A 21,699-nucleotide genomic window follows, 5' to 3' on the forward strand; every position below is an offset into this window, starting at 1 on the left:
CTTGAAGACTGAGAGTTTACAGTGTACTTCATTTTGCTAAGTGACTTTGCCCAATGAACTTAGACTAGCCCAATACTTTCTAATCTGTGCTTCCTGACTCTTGGGATATGTGTGGTAATAGAGGCTAATTTATTGGGACTTGGCTGAGCTATTATCCAAGGCTAGGTTAGGATGCCCTTTGATGTACTTTGAAAATACTCAATGTCTGGCTCTCTTTCAGCACTTAATACCCTATGTTGGAACTGCCTGCTTATCGTGTCTCCTTCACTGGACTGAGATTTCTTTTAGAGCACAATTCATTTTCACTCTAGCACTTGACTGTGCAATACAGATGCCCAGAAAGTAGTCCCTGAATGGATAAAAGTCATTTTCTTGGCCTTTTTTAAAGGGAGCATAATTGCTTTATAATGTTGTGTTAGTTTCTGGAAAGGGTGTGGAGAAAAGGGAACCCTCTTGCACTGCTGGTGGGAATGTAAATCAGCCACTATGGTGGCTCAGATGGTAAAGAATCTGCCTGCAGTGAGGGAGACCTGGGTTCAATCCCTGGGTCAGGAGAATCCCCTGGAGGAGGGCTTGGCTACCGACTCCGGTATTCTTGCCTGGAGAATTCCATGGACAGAGGAGCCTGGTGGGCTGCAGTCCATGGGGTCTCAAAGAGTCAGAAACAACTGAGCGACTAACACTTTGATGGAGAACAGTGTGGAGGTTCCTTAAAAACTAAAACTAGAACTGTCATATGACCCAGCAACCCCACTACTGGGCGTGGTGGTGGTGGTGGTGGCTTAGTTGCTAAGTCGTGTCCAACTCTTGTGACCCCGTGGACTGTAGCCTGCCAGGCTCCTCTGTCCATGGGGATTCTCTAGGCAAGAATACTGGAGTGGGTTGCCAGTTCCTTCGCCAGGGGATCTTCCCCATCCAGGAATCGAACCCGGGTCTCGTGCATTGCAGGCAGATTCTTTGCCAACTGAGCTATGAGGGAAGCCCACTAATAGGTATAGACCCTGAGTAAACCATAATTCAAAAAGACACATGAGAGGAAGAATGTACTGCTGCTGCTGCTGCTAAGTCACTTTAGTCGTGTCCGACCCTGTGCGACCCCATAGACGGCAGCCCACCAGGCTCCCCCGTCCCTGGGATTCTCAACGCAAGAACACTGGAGTGGGTTGCCATTCCCTTCTCCAACGTGTGAAAGGGAAAAGTGAAAGTGAAGTCACCCAGTCGTGTCCAACACAAAGCAACCCGATGGACTGCAGCCTACCAGGCTCCTCCATCCATGGGATTTTCCAGGCAGGAGTACTGGAGTGGGGTGCCATTGCCTTCTCCAGGAAGAATGTACACATGTGGGTAATTCATGTTGATGTATGACAGAAATCAAACCAATTTTGTAAACCAAACAGTCGATTAAAAATAAATAAATATTAAAAAAAGACATATGTAGCCCAGTGTTCATTGCAGCACTATTTATATTAGCCAGCACATGGAAGTAACCTAAATGTTACAGATGAATGGATAAAGAAGATGTAGTATATAATATATACAATGGAATATTACTCAGCCTTAAAAATGAATGAAATTGGGTCATTTGTAGAAAAGTCATTTGTTTTTAAACCTTCTACTTGTTACATAGATATTCTCTGCAACATTCTAGATAATTTGTAGGCCAGTCTCTGTTTAATTCCAGTGACAGAAAATCTTAGCTTTTTTTAGACTGAAGTATAGTTAATTTTCAATGTTGTGTTAATTTCAAGTGTATAGGAAAGTGATTCAGTTATACATGCATATATATGTGTGTGTATATGTATATATGTGTGTTTGTGTATATGTATATATATTTTTTTTCAGATTCTTTTCCATTATAGGTTATTACAAGATATTGAGTATAGTTCCTTCTGCTATGCAGTATGTCTTTGCTGTTTACTTATTTTATATATAGTAATGTACATATATTAATCCCTAAATCCTAATTTATCTCCCCTGCTCTCTCCTCTTTGGTTTTTAAGTTACCCATCCCACCATTTTTTTTGACCACTTTGATTGTAATTTTTTTTCTTCTCGTTGCTAATTGTAAGTCAGTTTTTCTTCTTCATTGCTATGAAGTCAATTACTTTATAAATTGCAAACCCTGACATTTTTGTACTTCTGGGAGAGAGAAAGGAAAAATGAATTCTTTTGAAAAGAAAGATAACTTTATAAATCTGAAAGAATATTAAAAAGCATTGAATTGATTCTCCTTAGTTTACAGATGCGATTCAGTGAGATTGGGATTTGGCTTAAGGGACAGTAACAGGGCTATAATTCCAGGATATACACATATGCCCTAGGTTATTTGAGGCTTCTATTTCATCTTGATTTCAAATGGCTGAGGTCAACTATTTCACCCTAAGTCCTTCTAATATGTTTTCCATGGTCTGCTCTAAAAGGAATGCTCGAGTTCAGTGTTTGGGGAAGTATTTGTTCAAATTTAAGCCGGTTTCTTGACTTTAGTACCTCTCAGAAAATTTACATTAATGTGCCCTGTGATTCTTCAAGGAATAGTTATAGCATTTTTGATGACTGGAAATTAATACCTAAAAGAATTGATGTTCAAATAATACCCTTTGGAACTTATACCTCTATTCTAAACATGCTCCATTTTTTTCAGGTGTCCTGATGAAGTGATTTGCAGACATTCTAAAACTAATTTAGGCACGTTCAGGACTATATACAGGAAACCTTGTATGTAGACACAGTAGACATTCATGAAGCCTCAATGAAATTACTTGAAAGGCCTCTCCAACCACAAATTTCACATTATAGAGCCATCTGGGATTCTATCATTTATTTATTCATTTGGGCAGATATGGATTTTTTAAATTACTTGGAGCCAGAGAGATGGACCTTCTCTCTTTTTTCTTCTTTAAATTAGAGTTATAACTGAAGTACTCTAAGTTATACATATGTAAACTATGTTATTTGATCACTTTTGACATATGTATATACGTAAGAAACCATGATCAAAATCAAGATAACAAATAAGTCCATCATTCTAAAAATGTTTTGTGCTCTTTTGTAATGCATCCTGCTGTCTACCCCTCCTAGTTATGAATCTGCTTTCTACCACTAAAGAATGCTTTGAATTTTCTAGAATGTTGTATAAAAGAAATCATAGAGCTTATATTCTTTCAGGGTTTTTTGGGGGGGTGTCTGATTTTTTCACTCATACTAATAATTTTGTGGTTCATCTGGGTTCATATGTGTAGGTATATGTCATTTTTTTAAACTGCTGATTAATTTTTCAGGCACAATAAATCATGATTTATCCATCCATCTGTTTATGGAGATTTGAATTGTTTATAGGCCTTGAGTATTAAAGTGGTTAATGAATATTTTTGGACAAGTTTGGGGTGGATGTTTGTGTTTTGGGGGGATAAGTGTTTGGAAGAGGAAAGGCTTGGTCATTTTGTAGGCCTGCTGTTCTTTTTAAATAATGCTATTAATCCTTTCGTGTGAACTAGTGTACTTATCTTGCTCTTCTGTTACCCCTAGGAGGTAAAGCAATGGGAGAGACAGTAGGAAAGGGAGTGCCCTATGAAAAAGTTAAAGAGGAGATGATTTGGATTGGGGCATCAGGGAAAGGCAAGTTTTATTAGGCTTCCAAATCTATGTCCTGGGAAGAGTGAAAAGGAGGGCATACTCAAGTATTAAGTTCCATAGACCGACTCCTTATTTCTCACGTGGCCCTTTACAAGTGGAAACTTGTCTCTACCGTATTGGAATTTCCAGTATTTTTTTCCAACCATCCTACACCCTCTGTGATCCTAATGATGCATATCAGCATTGCCCTGGTATCGCCCCCAGCTTGTTTGCTTCTGCTGATGGCTCTCGTCCCCTGATGGGCCTCTGTTTCGTAGTTGCTTCCTTGTCAAGAAGAAGAGTGGGGAGGTGTCTGTACTTTTGGAGACAGAGTTGTTTTCATTCCTTTTCTAGAAAGATTTGAGATGGACTTTCTTAACTAGGTCATTTAGTACTTATTGTTGCTCATATGATTGTAAGAGTAAATAAAGGTAAATTATAGACAATATTTTATTTGCTAGTAATAAGATAATAAGAAATGAGACTACTGTGATTTTTCACTTTTTGATATAGCATATCACCTATTCATTTTGGATGTCCTCTATGAGCTAACACTAGGTTTGTAGCAATCTATTAAACCAGTATTAATTTTGTAAAATGACATATTTGCACACTTTCTTTTTAAGAACAAGTGTTATGTAATATCAGAAACACTGATTTTAAAATGCTTTCCATTCTAAGGGGGATTATGTCTGAGAGTATTCTTTTTTTTTTTTTTTTTTTTCATTTTTTTTTTTTTATTTTTTTATTTTTTTTAATTTTTTTATTAGTTGGAGGCTAATTACTTCACAACATTTCAGTGGGTTTTGTCATACATTGATATGAATCAGCCATAGATTTACACTATTCCCCATCCCGATCCCCCCTCCCACCTCCCTCTCCACCCGATTCCTCTGGGTCTTCCCAGTGCACCAGGCCCGAGCACTTGTCTCATGCATCCCACCTGGGCTGGTGATCTGTTTCACCATAGATAGTATACATGCTGTTCTTTTGAAACATCCCACCCTCACATTCTCCCACAGAGTTCAAAAGTCTGTTCTGTATTTCTGTGTCTCTTTTTCTGTTTTGCATATAGGGTTATCATTACCATCTTTTAAATTCCATATATATGTGTTAGTATGCTGTAATGTTCTTTATCTTTCTGGCTTACTTCACTCTGTATAAGGGGCTCCAGTTTCATCCATCTCATTAGGACTGATTCAAATGAATTCTTTTTGACAGCTGAGTAATATTCCATGGTGTATATGTACCACAGCTTCCTTATCCATTCATCTGCTGATGGGCATCTAGGTTGCTTCCATGTCCTGGCTATTATAAACAGTGCTGCGATGAACATTGGGGTGCACGTGTCTCTTTCAGATCTGGTTTCCTCAGTGTGTATGCCCAGAAGTGGGATTGCTGGGTCATATGGCAGTTCTATTTCCAGTTTTTTAAGGAATCTCCACACTGTTTTCCATAGCGGCTGTACTAGTTTGCATTCCCACCAACAGTGTAAGAGGGTTCCCTTTTCTCCACACCCTCTCCAGCATTTATTGCTTGTAGACTTTTGGATAGCAGCCATCCTGACTGGCGTGTAATGGTACCTCATTGTGGTTTTGATTTGCATTTCTCTGATAATGAGTGATGTTGAGCATCTTTTCATGTGTTTGTTAGCCATCTGTATGTCTTCTTTGGAGAAATGTCTGTTTAGTTCTTTGGCCCATTTTTGATTGGGTCATTTATTTTTCTGGAATTGAGCTGCAGGAGTTGCTTGTATATTTTTGAGATTAATCCTTTGTCTGTTTCTTCATTTGCTATTATTTTCTCCCAATCTGACGGCTGTCTTTTCACCTTACTTATAGTTTCCTTTGTAGTGCAAAAGCTTTTAAGTTTCATTAGATCCCATTTGTTTAGTTTTGCTTTTATTTCCAATTTCTGGGAGGTGGGTCATAGAGGATCTTGCTGTGATTTGTCAGAGAGTGTTTTGCCTATGTTCTCCTCTAGGAGTTTTACCAGAAAATTACCTGACTAATCAATGAATATAGTAAAGTTGCAGGATATAAAATTAACACACAGAAATCCCTTGCATTCCTATATACTAACAATGAAAAAACAGAAAGAGAAATTAAGGAAACAATACCATTCACCATTGCAACAAAAAGAATAAAATACTTAGGAGTATATCTACCTAAAGAAACAAAAGACCTATACATAGAAAACTATAAAACACTGATGAAAGAAATCAAAGAGGACACAAACAGATGGAGAAACATACCGTGTTCATGGATTGGAAGAATCAATATTGTCAAAATGGCTATTCTACCCAAAGCAATCTATAGATTCAATGCAATCCCTATCAAGCTACCAACGGTATTTTTCACAGAACTAGACCAAAGAATTTCACAATTTGTATGGAAATACAAAAAACCTCGAATAGCCAAAGTAATCTTGAGAAAGAAGAATGGAACTGGAGGAATCAACCTGCCTGACTTCAGACTCTACTACAAAGCCACAGTCATCAAGACAGTATGGTACTGGCACAAAGACAGAAATATAGATCAATGGAACAGAATAGAAAGCCCAGAGATAAATCCACGAACCTATGGACACCTTATCTTTGACAAAGGAGGCAAGGATATACAATGGAAAAAAGACAACCTCTTTAACAAGTGGTGCTGGGAAAACTGGTCAACCACTTGTAAAAGAATGAAACTAGAACACTTTCTAACACCATACACAAAAATAAACTCAAAATGGATTAAAGATCTAAATGTGAGAGTATTCTTAAAAAATCAGCACTGTAACTTTTTTCTTCATATCCATCATGTTTTGTTTTACACTTGAAGTTGTGGTTTTTAGAAAGTTTCAGGTTTTGCTTATTTTTTCTGGAAATTTTTTCGAGATAGTGAAGTCCAAAAGAAATTATTTGACATTGACTCTGATGGAGAAAACCAAAACAGTTAGGATGTTGAATGTCAACTGTGTTCTGTTGCATTAGTTATTGATGTTTGCTATAGTGTGTTCCTGTAAAAGTATGAATGTAGTCACCATTCTGATTGGAATATTTGAAAATACCAAAAGGGACTTTTCTGTTAAAGGTGGAAAAGATTCTACTCTGTCTTAAGTACCTTGAAACTAATGCTAATTTAAAAAAAAAAAAAAAAAAGCTTTTTTTGACGGAGAACATGCTAGGAGATAGATGATTTCAATTAGGCTTCCCACAGAGCAGCCTAGTACTTTGAATTTTAAGGTAATAATTTTTTGTACCTTTTTTCTCAGTATGACTTAAGTTAAAATGTACTTATGTATATTTTTATAGTTCCTGGCCTGACAGGAGTCTGCATGGTACTGGTGCTGTTCTTGATGATTACAGCTTCAACATATGCGATACGGTGAGCATCAGAGCCATTATTTTGATGTTTCTTGGTCAGACTATTTAGATTTCCTTCAGATTATCTTCATTTTCATATGTAGAAAATGTCTTGATTAACCCAAATGCTTAGTTGATGCAGTATTCTGGTTCCTGTGTGACTAAGAGGGAAATAGAGACATTTCTACATATAATTTCCTGTTTTGGAAAAATCTTTCAAATTTCTGAGTGAGAAGGATTTGAGTATGGGGATGTTTCAAGTAAATATTCCCAAGTGGAATAAAAGGAAGATGTGGTTTACTAAACATTAAAAAAATATGCCTCAATAACTTAGAATAGGGCATTACTATGATGTACACCTGAAACTAATATAAGAAAACTATACTTTAATTAATAAAAACAGAATAGGACTTACTTGCAAAAATGACCAAGGCCTTGAACTAAGTGATAGTTGGTAGAAAGCCCTGAAGAGGACTTTGCCATATGTGAGAACCTGCTAAGTCATAAAGGTGCCATTACAAGCTTGTGAGGAAAGGAAGGCTTAAGTGAATGAAATTCTAGCTCAGTGACAAAGTTAACTGTGAAAAATTGCACCACTGAAGATTTGGAGGAAACTTTAAGTTATATTTATCAGTGCTCATAATCGACAAGGGGAAATATAGGAAATATTTAGCTATCTAAAAATATGAAAACTAAAACTCCTGAATGTCAATATACATATAAAAATTGGAAAGTAAACATGTTACTGGGGAAATTATTACACCCACATGGAACTATGCATGCTTGTTAAGCTGCTTCACTCATGTCTGACTCTGTGAGCCTCTGGACTGTTGCCCACCAGGCTCCTCTTCCATTCTTCAGGAAGGAACACTGGAGTGGGTTGCCATGCCCTCCTCCAGGGGATCTTCCCGACCCGGGGATCGAACCTGTGTCTCTTATGTCTCCTGCATTGACAGGCGGGTTCTTTACTGGCAGTGTCTCCTGGGAAGCCCTGCTATGGAACTAGTACGTTCTTAAATTTGAATAGTTTACTTGCAACAGTTGAGAAATATGCTGTAGAAATGGGTAATTACTGTGAACAGGTAAGTCACAGAAGAATTGAAAGCAAGTAACACACAAATGAAATAACACCCTATTCCAAGATTCTGGAGATGTATGAAGTCGAGTCTGGGTTCGGGGAGACGGGCACTCCTACTTCTATGATTGGGTTCTTGATTGATAAACATGTTTTATAGAGCAATGGGGAGTGTATATCAAAAACTTTACACAGTGTGCGTCCTTTGATGTAATTCCACTTTTAGAAATTTAGATTAAAAAGATCAGATCTATGCAAGAAAGTTTATGTTATAAGGGTGTCACGGATCTTGTTTGTGGTAGCAATCTGTGACTGGAGTAGATGTGACTGTATTGGTTATTGCCTAAACTGGGGGTTCTAAAAGGTTTTGGGGGTTGTATGAGGATCATCTAAGCTTTTTTCAGGTAGCTTCCCTCCACCTCCAAGAGTCTAATATTTGAACATCCACTCAGGTATATGAAATAAGTAACTGATAGTCTTTTTACTTCTTTCAAGCAGTTTATAGGTTGTGTTGATTGTACCCTTCCCTTTTTAAAATCTTGGTCTTCCCCCAGGGCAGTAACACAAGGTTTTAAAGTTATATACTGTCTAGGAAAATCATATAAAATTTTGATGAGCATTTATTTAATTTGTCTCCATCTGAATTTCCTTTGAACTGCTCTCAAAATACAAATTAGGATAGAAACATTAGTTATTTTTAAATCACTTGAAAATTGAGAATATTGATAGATAAAGGCAGAAGTAGTACACATTAGAAGACTGTTCCCTGCTCCTTAGCCTTACATCATCATAATTTAAAAATAAACACCTGATTTTAATTTTTTCTGTGTATCTTTATTTGAAATACAAATAATCTTCAAGATGATAAACTGTTGCTTATAGTTTCTTCAGTTTTCTGCAATGGTATGCTAATATCTTGATATTAATAGATAAATTTCAGATGAACTCATATTTCAACTTTCAGTAGTGACATGTATTTGAAAGGATGCTTGCTTGTTTTATAGAGATGGAGTAGGAAGTGAAACTGAAATTAAGTTTTTGTTTTTTTTTCAGAGTTTCTAACTATGACATCTTCTGGTATACTCATAATCTCTTCTTTGTCTTCTACATGTTGCTGATGTTACATGTATCAGGGTAAGTTTAATAACTGTTTTAAAAACCACATGTGCTTAAAAATGGGGTAATGAAAGATAAGCCTATAGAAATTTTCATAGGAAATGGCAAAATGTTTGGTTACTGGAATTGAGGGTAGTGTCGAGTGGGATGAATTGTTCTATTTTGGACGTAGCATGTTTTAATGAAACTAGCCTAAAAGTATATTAAAATGGAAAGACAAAATTACTTCTCCCACAATGTTGTAGATTTTAAAGCCTTCTATAATTATATCTTTTCTTCTAATTTTTTTAAAAAAATTTCATTGGAGGGGATATATGTATACTATTGTAGTTATAGCTTGATAAACTTTAAAAGAAAAGGAGCAGGAAGTGAAGAACTTCAGTGTATTTAATGTTTGAATTTTCAGGAATTCCTTATGTCTTGCTGCTGCAGAGTTTGTAACAATGGAGTTACCAATTTTTAGTTTAAGAAGTCCTAGGGGCACTAGTATTTGCAGAGAAAGCCAAGGATTTACAAGGACCAAAGAAAAACATCTGTGAAAAACACCAGAAAATCACAGAGGGAAAAGCGATAGCTTCCAAGTGGTTACAAAGAATATACCCCAAATACTCTGAAATGAACGTGGACCCAAGCAGTATACTCAAATGTATGGTGCTTAAAATAATTCATTATGAAAAAAAAATAATAATTCATTATGTTAGAGGATATAAGTAATATGCTTTTTGTGTATGTACATGTCTGTATGATCACCATAGTGGACCTGTGGTGTTAACACTCACACTAGTATGATACTGTTGTTCGGCACCAGATTGACTTGGTTTAGTAGAAGGATACAGGACCGGAAACAGAATGTCAGCAGGATAATGTCAGATGCTTCTTCAGTGGGAGTCCCTCTAGATGTTCAGGAACCGTTTTCTGCCTTCTCTGCATTACCTCCTATGTAGTAACTGAGTTTTAAGATGAGATCGTATGGGTAGACAAGGGCTCCTTTGCCTTGGGGAAGGCTCACGCTCCACAGGAATCAGCCTCTTGATAACAATCCAGCTTTCCTAAAGGGATGCTCGCAGTTGCCAGCACACACTGCATCAGGAAGCTGAGTCAGCATCCTCCCCGTCCAGATGTGTTCCTCCGGTAGCAAACATTGCTGACTGGTGACACAGCGGTCCCTCCTTGTTTGTCGTAACCCGGAAGGTTTCCAGGGAGACAGTATGTGGAGGAAAGTTCAGGCCTGCTGTTAATTTTTTCTCCAGAATGTTTTATAATATACTTTCTCAGTACAGTAAATCTGATCCATAAATGATGTACTTATCTCAAGCTGCATGTTCAAAATGTTTTTCCTCCAATTTGGGAGGCCACTGGTTTAGATGTCAGCGTTTTATGGACCTCTGTCTTCCATGTCCTGATTTACTGTCTCCCAGGTCCTGGTTTAGTCTGTTCTGTAACGTGGTTCTAGAACATATAATTGTAGAGCATTAGACATACGGCTGGGCTTCCCTGGTGGCTCAGAAGGTAAAGAACCTGCCTGCAGTGCAGGAGACCCGGGTTCAATCCCTGAGTTGGGAAGATCCCCTGGAGAAGGGAATGGCAACCCACTCCAGCATTCTTGCCTGGAGAATCCCATGGATAGTGGAGCCTGGCAGGCTATAGTCCATGGGGTCACAAAGAGTAGGCCACAACTGAGAACTAAAACACACACACACACACACACACACAGATATATGGCCACACATAATCCTGACTTCCAGCTAGCCATGGCTGCCACGTAGGGAAGAGGGCTGCAGTCAGTGGAACCTCTGGGTTCTGTTCTTTTCCCTTGTGGGGCTAACATCTTCTGTAGCACCAGGAAAGCCCTTGGTAGAGAAAATCTGCTTTATATTCTGTTCTTTAAATGGCTTGCTTGGTTGTCCAGAGCTATTATCATAAAAATGGACTATGACTAAACAGATGTGCTACTAATGATAATACTAATTTAAAACATTTGCATAATGTTTACTGTATGCCAAGCATAAATTCAAAATGATTTAGATGCTTAATACTATTAAAGGATTATAGTTTTATAAGGATAAATGATACTGTTAAACACCCTTCACATAAGAAATTAGGTTTAGGGAGAGTATATAACTTGCTAAAGTTTGCTTAACTGATGTATCCTGCTTTCAGATCCAGGCATTCTGACACAAAAACCCATAGTGTTTTATTTCTTTATTTATTTTTTAGAGAGTTCAGTGCTTCTAAAAATTTGCTTTTAAGTTTTTTTACCAAACTTACTCATTTTTAATGGAAGGAAAATGGCTTCCCAATATTGTGTTGGCCTCTGCCATTCACCAGCATGAGTCAGCCGTAGGAATACATGTGTCCCCTCCCTCTTGAACCCCTCTCCAGCCTCTCACCCCTTCCCACCCCTCTAGGTTGTTATGAGTTCCCCGAGTCATCCAGCAAATTCCCGTTGGTTATCTGTTTTACGCATGGTAGTGTATATGCTTCCATGTGACTCTCCCCATTCGTCCCGCCACCTCCATCCCCTCACCACCGAACGTCGTTCTCTATGTCTGCAGCTCCATAGTCGTCCTGTAGATAGGTACATAAGTACCATCTTTCTAGATTCCATATCTATGTTTTTCTCTTTCTGACTTACTTCAGTCTGTATAATGGGGAACGCCTGTGAGTCAGTTCTCATGATGTGGATGAACATAGAGCCTATTATATAGGGTCTTAAGTTTTTATTTTTAAAGCTTAATATCTCGATTTACCTGGGCTTGTTCTCTCTAGCTATAACAGATTAGAGAAAAATATAATAACTTGCTGGTAAAATTAGTTATACATTTTTTTGCCTTTAAGCTGTACTAAATTAAAGTTCTGAAAAGATCTGTTTCTTTGTATTTCAAATAGAGTCACTTTTCAAAGGTTCAAGAGTTTAAATAGACTAGACTTCTGAAGTTTAGAGAGTAGTAAGAGTTCTTTCTCCATTTTGGGGGGAAATACAATATATATTTAAATCTTGATTTTACTTTTGTGGAACAGGGGTCATAAACAGAAAGTGACTTTAATTTATATAAAGAAATAACCAAACACATCTACAGAATGACTTATATATTTAATCTATTATACCAACTGAATTAATAGTTCTTTGCATATTATAGATAAATATGAAGAAAACAATTATTCTAATACTGAAATGTGTCATGCAACAAATATACAATACTCTAAGCATTCTGTAGTACACATATTTTATGAAGTTTAATTTTTAATTGACAAATAGAATATATTTGAAGTGTACAAGCAAATTAATACTTATCTATCACATTACATAGTTACCTCTTTTTCTGGCATGAACACTTGAGATTTACTCTCAGCAAATTTCAAGTGTACAATATGGTATTATTAACCGTAGTCACTGTGCTGTAAGTCAAATCTGTCGAATTTATTCATCTTCTAACTAAAAGTTTGTAATTCTGTCAAGTTTAATTTTTAATAAAGCTACATAGATTATGCTTCTGGTATGGGGTAAAAACTACTACTGATAAATCTTACAGCTTTTTCAAAATGGAACATTTCTCAAAATGTTCTTTTTTATTGCAAAAGGTCTACCTGTAAGTAAATCTATTGAAGCTATTATTTGTGCCAATGTTGAAGACTTAGATATATCTTTATTTATAAAATGCTTTGTTAATTTTACTCTCTAGCTTTTGGTTATACAAGTAAAGTACAGCTATTCAAAACAAGCTTCTTGAATTTATTTTGAAGTGCCTGATAGAGTATGCTTTAGATTTGAACAGAAGCTCACTATTTGTTGGGCATTTGCTTTTTCTCCATCAATGTGGTCAGTAAAATAATAGAGTATAGAAGAACAATGTAATATATAAGCTTTAGTCTCCCAGCATTGGTTATTATTTTGAAATTTTAAAAAATCAATTGAAAGTGCTAAAGGCAATTTTAAACTACATATTTTCCAAGTGTAAACATACTGTATTTTCCAGGATTCTAGTAGTGCAGAAAATTGAAGGATCAACATGGGCTAGAAACTGTAGACAGTTTTTTAATTCAACAGTGAAGCTATTTGAAATTGTTGACTTTTATAAGGAGGAGCAATTGCTTTATGTAATTTTCTAAAGTCAATTTTATTTTTATAAAATCTTGTTTTGAAGAAAGTTCAAAAGATGATTTTGACCAAGATTCTTTCAGTCTCCCTACAATATATCTAAGTAAATTTCTAATTTTGAAAATCCCATTCTGTTTTTGGAAAGCTCTAATTTTTATGAAGTTATTTCTCTTTTGAAATAGATTCCAGAGCCCACATTCTTAACTACTAAATCAAGCTGGCTATTGGCATGGCTTCCCTGTATCCCATTTAAAGCTGGAAATTGAAATTAAATGTGGTGCTCCTGGGGTATGCAGTCTATTTTGGCTAAGTGGAAATCTTAGCTTTGCTCAAAGTATTACTCACAATATTATTTAGGATCCAGTTACCCTGATTGTCTTCTGTGTGCTTAGTCGCTCAGTCGTGTCCGACTCTTTTGACCCCATGAACTGTAATCTGCCAGGCTCCTCCATCCATGGAATTCTCCAGGCAAGAATACTGGAGTGGGTAGCCATTTCCTTCTCCAGGGGATCGTCCTGACCCAAGAATCAAACCCTGGTCTCTTGCATTGCAGGCAGATTCTTTACCAACTGAGCTATGAGGGAAGCCCAGTTACCTTGATTAAGCATGCCTTTAGCTTAACCTAGTTTTTATTCTTTTTGCCTATGTATTTGATTTTTTCCCATTAGTATTTATAAGCATTTCTATTGCCTGGCACCCTAAAAAAGAATATGTCATATACACTAAACTCAATTTTTTTTCAGTGATTATATGGATTTTTAAAATACATTATTTTTTTCCTTAGGAGATGAGTGTGGCATGGCAATTAAGAGCTTACATCACTTACTAGCTGTAGGACCTTGCCAGATAATTTGTCCTTTCTTTTTTATCCATTACATGGGATTACTAATAAAATATCCGTATGATAGAGTTGTCTCATAGGTTTGAATAAGTGAATGCAGCAATGTAGGCAGAATATAGATATACTGAATAAATGTTAGCAGGAAAAAAATTATACTTGCACTAATACAAATACTTGTGTAAAGAAGAAACTCCACATTTAGTTAGTTGAACAATATTTTTTTTTTATAAACACACATTTTTTTTTTTTTTGAAATATGTCATGTTGAGTCTATTTATTTATTTATTTATTTTTTTTAAATATTTTTATTAGTTGGAGGCTAATTACTTTACAACATTTCAGTGGGGTTTTTCATACATTGATATGAATCAGCCATAGATTTACACTTATTCCCCATCCCGATCCCCCCTCCCACCTCCCTCTCCACCCGACTCCTCTGGGTCTTCCCAGTGCACCAGGCCCGAGTACTTGTCTCATGCATCCCACCTGGGCTGGTGACCTGTTTCACCATAGATAGTATACATGCTGTTCTTTTGAAACATCCCACCCTCACCTTCTCCCACAGAGTTCAAAAGTCTGTTCTGTATTTCTGTGTCTCTTTTTCTGTTTTGCATATAGGGTTATCGTTACCATCTTTCTAAATTCCATATATATGTGTTAGTATGCTGTAATGTTCTTTATCTTTCTGGCTTACTTCACTCTGTATAAGGGGCTCCAGTTTCATCCATCTCATTAGGACTGGTTCAAATGAATTCTTTTTGACAGCTGAGTAAAATTCCATGGTGTATATGTACCACAGCTTCCTTATCCATTCATCTGCTGATGGGCATCTAGGTTGCTTCCATGTCCTGGCTATTATAAACAGTGCTGCGATGAACATTGGGGTGCACGTAAACACACATTTTTTTTTCAAGAGCCCAGATTTTCCTATCAGCAAAGTAATCTGGTGAACATGTAATGAAAATTGCTTAGCAGATCAGCGAATATTCCTTGAAAGGGCAACAATCTTTATAATGTTGTTAGCCCTCAAGAGGGCAATAGATTTTAATTATAAAGATTTGAGGACTTTAAGACAAACCTTCTCCTAAGGAATTTTTTTTTTCTCATTTTTAGTACACTTTTATAGGAGATTGCTATTTTTACACTGTATTTAAAGATATTTCAATTCAGACAACATTCAGGAAAAATATTGAAAAGCCAAAAATGTTTCCTCTTTCCAGACATAAATGTAACTGGATGTTTCTTTCTTCATTTTCATTTGAAAAACTCATCAAGAGGAGAGATATACTGCCATTCTCACTTGCTGATAAAAGGGATATTGGAGGGAAAAGCAATTATGAATGTCACAGAGTCTCAGCCAAGAGCCTCACCGGACTCCTTTGAAAGGCACATGGAGGGAACGCGTTGTAAATGAGATTTGGCACCTTAGCCTCTCAATTTTAAGACAGTCAGCGCTCCCACTGGCTTTAGCTCTAGGAAGTGTTGCGTGGGTGGTAATTGTATTTTACTTTTTATTTACATAAGAGGCAAAATATTATGTGAGAATTCTGGAAAAGAAAAGGGGAAGGTCCTCCTCAGATGTGTGGATGACAGTGAGAGCCAGATAATAGTAAATATTAATAACTGAGCCAGCTGGACTTTTCAGACCATATTTTATTATTATACATAAGTGATACCTGAATTATTCTTTCAAACATAGCTTTCTGCCATTTGGAACTACTTACTGGCATGAGTTTGTTGTAGAGCATGATTTATATTCTGCTTAAATCATTTTTTCAGAAACTTTGAAAGGAGTGGCTTTTTATGAGCATGTTTCTAAAAACATTTATTCTTTAAACCCAAGGAACACAGACTTTGTCAACAATGATAGTTGAACCAGAGGCATTGTCAGCCTCATAGGAATTAAAAGTCAAGAAGTTAACCTGGGGCAGACAAATACTTATGAGATGAGGCTTATTGTGTTGGTTTATCTTTCTTCTGCTATGCCTCAGGAGGAGGAAATTATGCAACATAGTTAAGTGTTAGAAGTTGCTGGTTCCCAAGAATCTCTTTTAGAAGCACTTGAACTGAGGTCTCCTTTTACTCACTCTGGTGTGGGGGGAGGAGAGGCTTCTGGGATTTTCTTCCTGGGGAGAGGCACCTGCCCTTCTTAGAATGTCAGATGGGAACTTGGCAAAGCCACGTGAAAGGAAGGCCCGGAAGCTGTAGGTTAAGCAAAAGCAGTACAGCATCGCTGATGTGTACAACGGATGTGAATTTGAGCAAACTCTGGGAGACAGAGGACAGAGGAGCCTGGTGTGCTGCAGTTCATTGGGTCGCAGAGTTGGACACAACTTAGCGATAGAAAAACAGCAACAATAGGAGAATATTAATAGGCTTCCAGGTGGTACTAGTGCTAAAGAATCTACCTGCCAGTGTGGGAGATACAAGAGACACTGGTTCGATCCCTGGGTTGGGAAGATCCTTTGGAGTAGGAAATGGCAACCCACTACAGTATTCTTGCCTGGGAAATCCCATGGACAGAGGAGCCTGGCAGACCACAGTCCGTAGGGTCACAAAGAATCAGACACAACTGAGCACACACATATGCACGAATATAAAACCTTAGGTAAAAGGGAGAAAGTCAGGTGATAGCTGAAGTTGTAGTTGAATAGAAGAAAATCCCAGTGCAGCCTACAGCCTATTATACATCTGTGAGTTAGAATACAAAAGAGGAGAAAAAACACAGCAGGGTGATATATCTTAGGTAAATTGGAGTGTTTTTGAGGATAGGATTATTTCCTTTTTAAAAAGATTTCTATTTTGTGTGGGGGTAGAGCCGCTTCTCAATGTTGTGGTGGTTTCAGGTGTACACCAGAGAGACTCAGCCAGACATATACATGCATCCATTCTCCCCCAAACTCCTCTTCCATCCAGGCTGCCACACAGCATTGAGCAGAGTTCCATGGGCTCTACAGTAGGTCCTTGTCGGTTAGGATAGGACTATTTCTTCCTCATCTTTATCTGTGAAATTCCTTTCACAAGTCATCATTCGCTCAGTATTTGCCGGATTACGTGGAATTGTGTTAATTGGCCTTTATCTAGGAATGTGTTGTCCTTCTAGGCCCTTACAATTTTCTTCAAATATTAAAGTATTGCAGACAGCAATAAAAATAATCTGTGTATTTGTTTAAATGTAACTTGGCTTGCCATTCTGAGCCTGTCATTTACATGTAGTGCTGTTTAGATAATAAGTTATTATGGCAACAAGAATATCAATTCATGTGCCAGAGGAATTAACTTTGAAGTCTTGACTATTTTGGTTGTATTGTAGACTGGCATATTTTTATTGGAGATTTTTGTGTGCCTCTGTGGCTAAAAATTCTTTGAATTGTGGGAGAAAATTTTTTATCTCTTTGTCTTCTTGCACTTTTTGGTTTTTAATTTTTCACTTAAAATATATAGGGTGAATAAAATTTCTGAGAAGGTGAGTCTTTGTTATATGCAATCCAAAGTCCCCTTCCATCATATTTTTATATTTTCCATATGTTAATAAATATAATGTTCTATACAACTATGACCTTTAGATATGTATGTATTTTTCCCATTTCTAATTTCCCATTCATAGGATTTATTTTCATTCTTAGGTAAAAATGATTTTTTATGTAATAATTCCTAACTAAAGTCTTATGATTTATTTACTTTTGTTGATATCTTATCCTGAAAGCCAGGTAAAGGTGGGAATTGAGATTATGGGGTATTTTTTGTCATAAGGATGCCATATGTATAGATAGATGTAAGTAATATATTTAAGACATTCTCATGTACATAAATTGATTTTTACTGTATGTGTGTGTATGTGCATGCATGCTCAGTTGTGTCCGATTCTTTGTGACCCCTAAACTGCATCCTGCCAGGCTCCTATGTCCTTGGGATTCTCCAGACAAGAATACTGGGGTGGGTTGCCCTGCCCTTCCCCAGGGGATTTTCCCGACCCAGGGATCAAACCCAGGTCTCCCAACCAGGCAGGTGGATTCTTTACCACTGAGCCACCAGGAAAGCTCAATTTATACTACAAGCTACACTTATTAATGAATTTTTTAATCTTCTAAACTGTGAGTTTACTTTCTCCCCATTTTGAGGATAGAAATAGTGAACTTCAGACCGAATACTTTCTCATGTAATTTTAACCTAAGTTTTTCTCCTGGGGCCTTATTTATAATAACAAATGGTTCTGGCTAGAGGTACAGGGTAAGAAGGTTGGGGAGGAAGGAGAAGGAACAACGGCTAAATTTATTATAAGAAATATTTCCAGTACATCAGTGTTTTTCTGAAATGTGGAATAATCCTTTTATCCCACACTGCCATTTTAGTAAAGCCTGAAAGCAAAGGAAACAGTAACAAATATTGGATGCTTGCATATTTTTTCTTTCCTAAGAGATCAAAGGCCTTTCCTTTATAAACCTGTTAAGTAGAGGATAACAGGTACTATCTCTCAGCTGAGGAAGCTTATTAGAATGACCTATTTTACTTTGCACACTTAAGGAAGGTTTGAATCTCGATTCTAGGTCCTTAGATTCCAAGGCTTTGTTTTGCCAGCCGGACAGTCTGTGGCAGGATACTTAATTGCAGGGCTTACTACAAAATGAAAATGCAGGGCCCCTTGATAATAAATTGTTAAGCATTTGAAGATGATGGCGACAGAGCCAGTTTTGTGGAAACGCTGTTGAGTGTTGAAAGTGCATCTTGAAATCCTTATGAGTGCAAAAACAATAGTGTCCACAACCACATATTTTGATACACCATAAAGTCATTGATTTCTTATGATTGAAGAACACTAGACATTCCACAGATACTTCAAAATCTCTCTTTTGGAGCATAATGCCCGAAAAAATTAGTAGTAAGCATCCTTATTCCCACAGTCTGTGTGCCTCCATCCCCTACTGTATCACTGTCTTAACTTGGCAAGACATTCTGCTTTCCAATTGACTAACATCTTTTTCTTTCCTTTTTTCATTTTCAAATGATTTTTCATTTGAGAGATACAACAGTATAAGAATGTTCCTTTTATTTTAACTTTTAGATGCACTTGCCATATTTAAAAAATTATATAGTTATTATTTGCTTTGAAAAATTAATTCAGTAGAAATACATTGAAGACTTAAAACATGCAAGAAACTTGTTGGAGAGTTGAAGAGATTTGGCAGTGAGTGTGGTTATAAGGGGAATATATAATGCACAAGATATTAGCCCTTCTACTAGTTTGGGAATAAACAGTGTATTTTGTTCATTGTAATCGCTCATATTGGAATTCCATTTCCCTATCCTGTAACACTGGGATCTCCATTTCCTTCAGTTGCTTCTCCCATGAAGCCCTTTCCAGAATGTCATAAGCAGAGTTCATCATCTCTATATACACATTTAGAGGTCATTACACATCTATATAGCATTACCCATTTTGGTTTTTTGTTGCTGTTCTTGCTTTCATACCTAATTATACCCATTAAAGTTGTGGTATGGCTATTCAATTTAGATTAATTAAAGTGAAATAATATGATAAATTCAATTTTTTGCCTGTACTACCACGTTTCAACAGCTAATGGCTGGACAACAGATTTAGATCATTTCCACCATCACATAAAGTTCTTTTGGATGGCAGTACACTCAACCGTAAGCTTCTTGAAGGCAGGGGCTATATCATTTAAATTAATCAGTCTCAAAACTTAACTAACAATCAGTGTGAAATAGGTATATCTCAGTGGGGCTGTAGGGCAATGAGGAAGATCAGAATTATTTGGCAGGTAGAGAAGAGAGCTGTGCATTTTTTAAAGCATTACTTCAAGTGAGTTTTGTTATTGCATTAAACTCTAAAGCAAGGCAGGTATATTATGTCTGCTGACATAAATATAGGTACTAGGGATTCAAATAAATCATAGAGACCACATATTGAACTCAGTTTTAACAAATGCTTTCACAGTGAAGTAACTGGATTAAAAGATGATATTTGATTTTATCTGTCAATCCAGTGTCTATAATATTTAATGTACATTCCTATTCAAAATTCACCTGATGCAAAGAGCTGACCTACTAGAAATGACCTTGACTCTGGGAAAGATTGAGGGCAGGAGAAGAAAGGGACAACAGAGGATGAAATAGTTGGATGGCATCACTGATTCACTGGACATGAATTTGAGCAAACTCCAGGAGATGGAGAAGGACAGGGAAGCCTGGCGTGCTGCAGTCCTTGGGGTTGTAGAGAGTGGGACATGATTTGGTGACTGAACAACAACAAAATTCAAAATTCTTCAGAGTGGAAGTATTTTAGGGGCTTGAAATATAATTTTTAAAGAGATGTTTATTTAAGGTTGCATGTTCTAAGAAGTTCTGCACTTCAGTTCAGTCACTCAGTCGTGTCCAACTCTGCAACCCCATGGACTGCAGGACGACAGGCTTCCCTGTCCATCACCAACTCCCATAGCTATCTGCGCCATCCCATAGTTCTGCACTAGTACCAAAGAAATGAACACTTCTACTTTTCACTAGTACAGTGAAAAGGTAAGTTTATTGCATTTCATTGAACTTTAAACATAACATAAAATTATTGGTTAGCTAGAAATATACTACTTTCTTTTCTAGATAGATAGAGCCATGTAGAGCCATAAAACTGTATTCATTGCATACATTGGCCTTTGATTTCAGAATATTGTTTATAAGTAGAATGGAAATTCTGCAGGGAGAGCAAGCCTGGTACACGGGAAGGAGCATGGCCTTTGGCTGACTTGACCACTGATTGACAGTGTGGTCTTGGGCAGACCACCTAACAGTTCTCAGTGTTTTTGCTCATTCTAAGATGAGGAGACTGATCTTTTCTTATTCTAATTTTTATTGGAGTATGGTTACTTTACAATGTTGTTAGTTTCTGCTGTATAGCAAAGTGAGTTAGCTATATGTACACCTATATCCCCTCTTTTTTGAATTTCTTCGAGGCCACTAATCTTTAACACACACGTGTATTATGAAATTTGTGGAAATAGATTAAATAGATTAAAGCAGCAAGCACCTGTCTGGCATGTACTACCTCTCAAAACCTGCCACTGTCCTACCTTTTGAACTCCTCAGTATCTTTACCACCTAATTTATCCAAAGGGCTTCCTTGGTGGCCCAGATGGTAAAGAATCTGCCTGCAGTGCAGGAGACCCAGGTTCAATTCCTGGATCAGGAAGATCCCCTGGAAAAGGGAATGGGTACCCACTCCAGTATTCTTGCCTGGAGAATTCCATGGACAGAGGAGCCTGGTGGTCTACAGTCCTTGGGGTCGCAAAGACTTGGACACCTCTGAGTAACTAACACACACTATTTATACAAAAACCCCAAGATTTTGTGCTTAATTTTTTTCTGATGAATGGTAATTTTTGTTTGTTTATCATTGTCTGTAGATCTTTTCTCCTTTGTACGTGTTCCTTCAATGACAATAATTATATTCTGAGACAAAGAAAATACCACTTTAACGGGCATAGTCATAGGTAACCTATGCCATTAAACTTGAGAACAGCTTAAAATAACATAAAGCTCTCCAAATTAAAAGGGATTTTAGAAAATTTTGTGCTACTTTCTATACCAGGAACAAC

General features: G+C 37.0%; 1 protein-coding gene across 2 annotated transcripts in view; it reads left to right on the top strand.

The window, feature by feature from the left end:
- NOX4 (NADPH oxidase 4) overlaps window positions 1–21,699 on the top strand; it is a 173,937-nt gene that overhangs the window by 48,963 nt on the left and 103,275 nt on the right. For both annotated transcript variants that reach the window (XM_043452306.1, XM_043452307.1), the window contains 2 exons: window positions 6,911–6,983; window positions 9,090–9,170. In XM_043452306.1, the coding sequence (XP_043308241.1) occupies window positions 6,911–6,983; window positions 9,090–9,170 (154 nt within the window). The remainder of the gene's footprint in view (window positions 1–6,910; window positions 6,984–9,089; window positions 9,171–21,699) is intronic.

The sequence above is a fragment of the Cervus canadensis genome, chromosome 29 (assembly GCF_019320065.1).
Source record: "Cervus canadensis isolate Bull #8, Minnesota chromosome 29, ASM1932006v1, whole genome shotgun sequence".
In the NCBI taxonomy this organism is placed as follows: domain Eukaryota; kingdom Metazoa; phylum Chordata; class Mammalia; order Artiodactyla; family Cervidae; genus Cervus; species Cervus canadensis.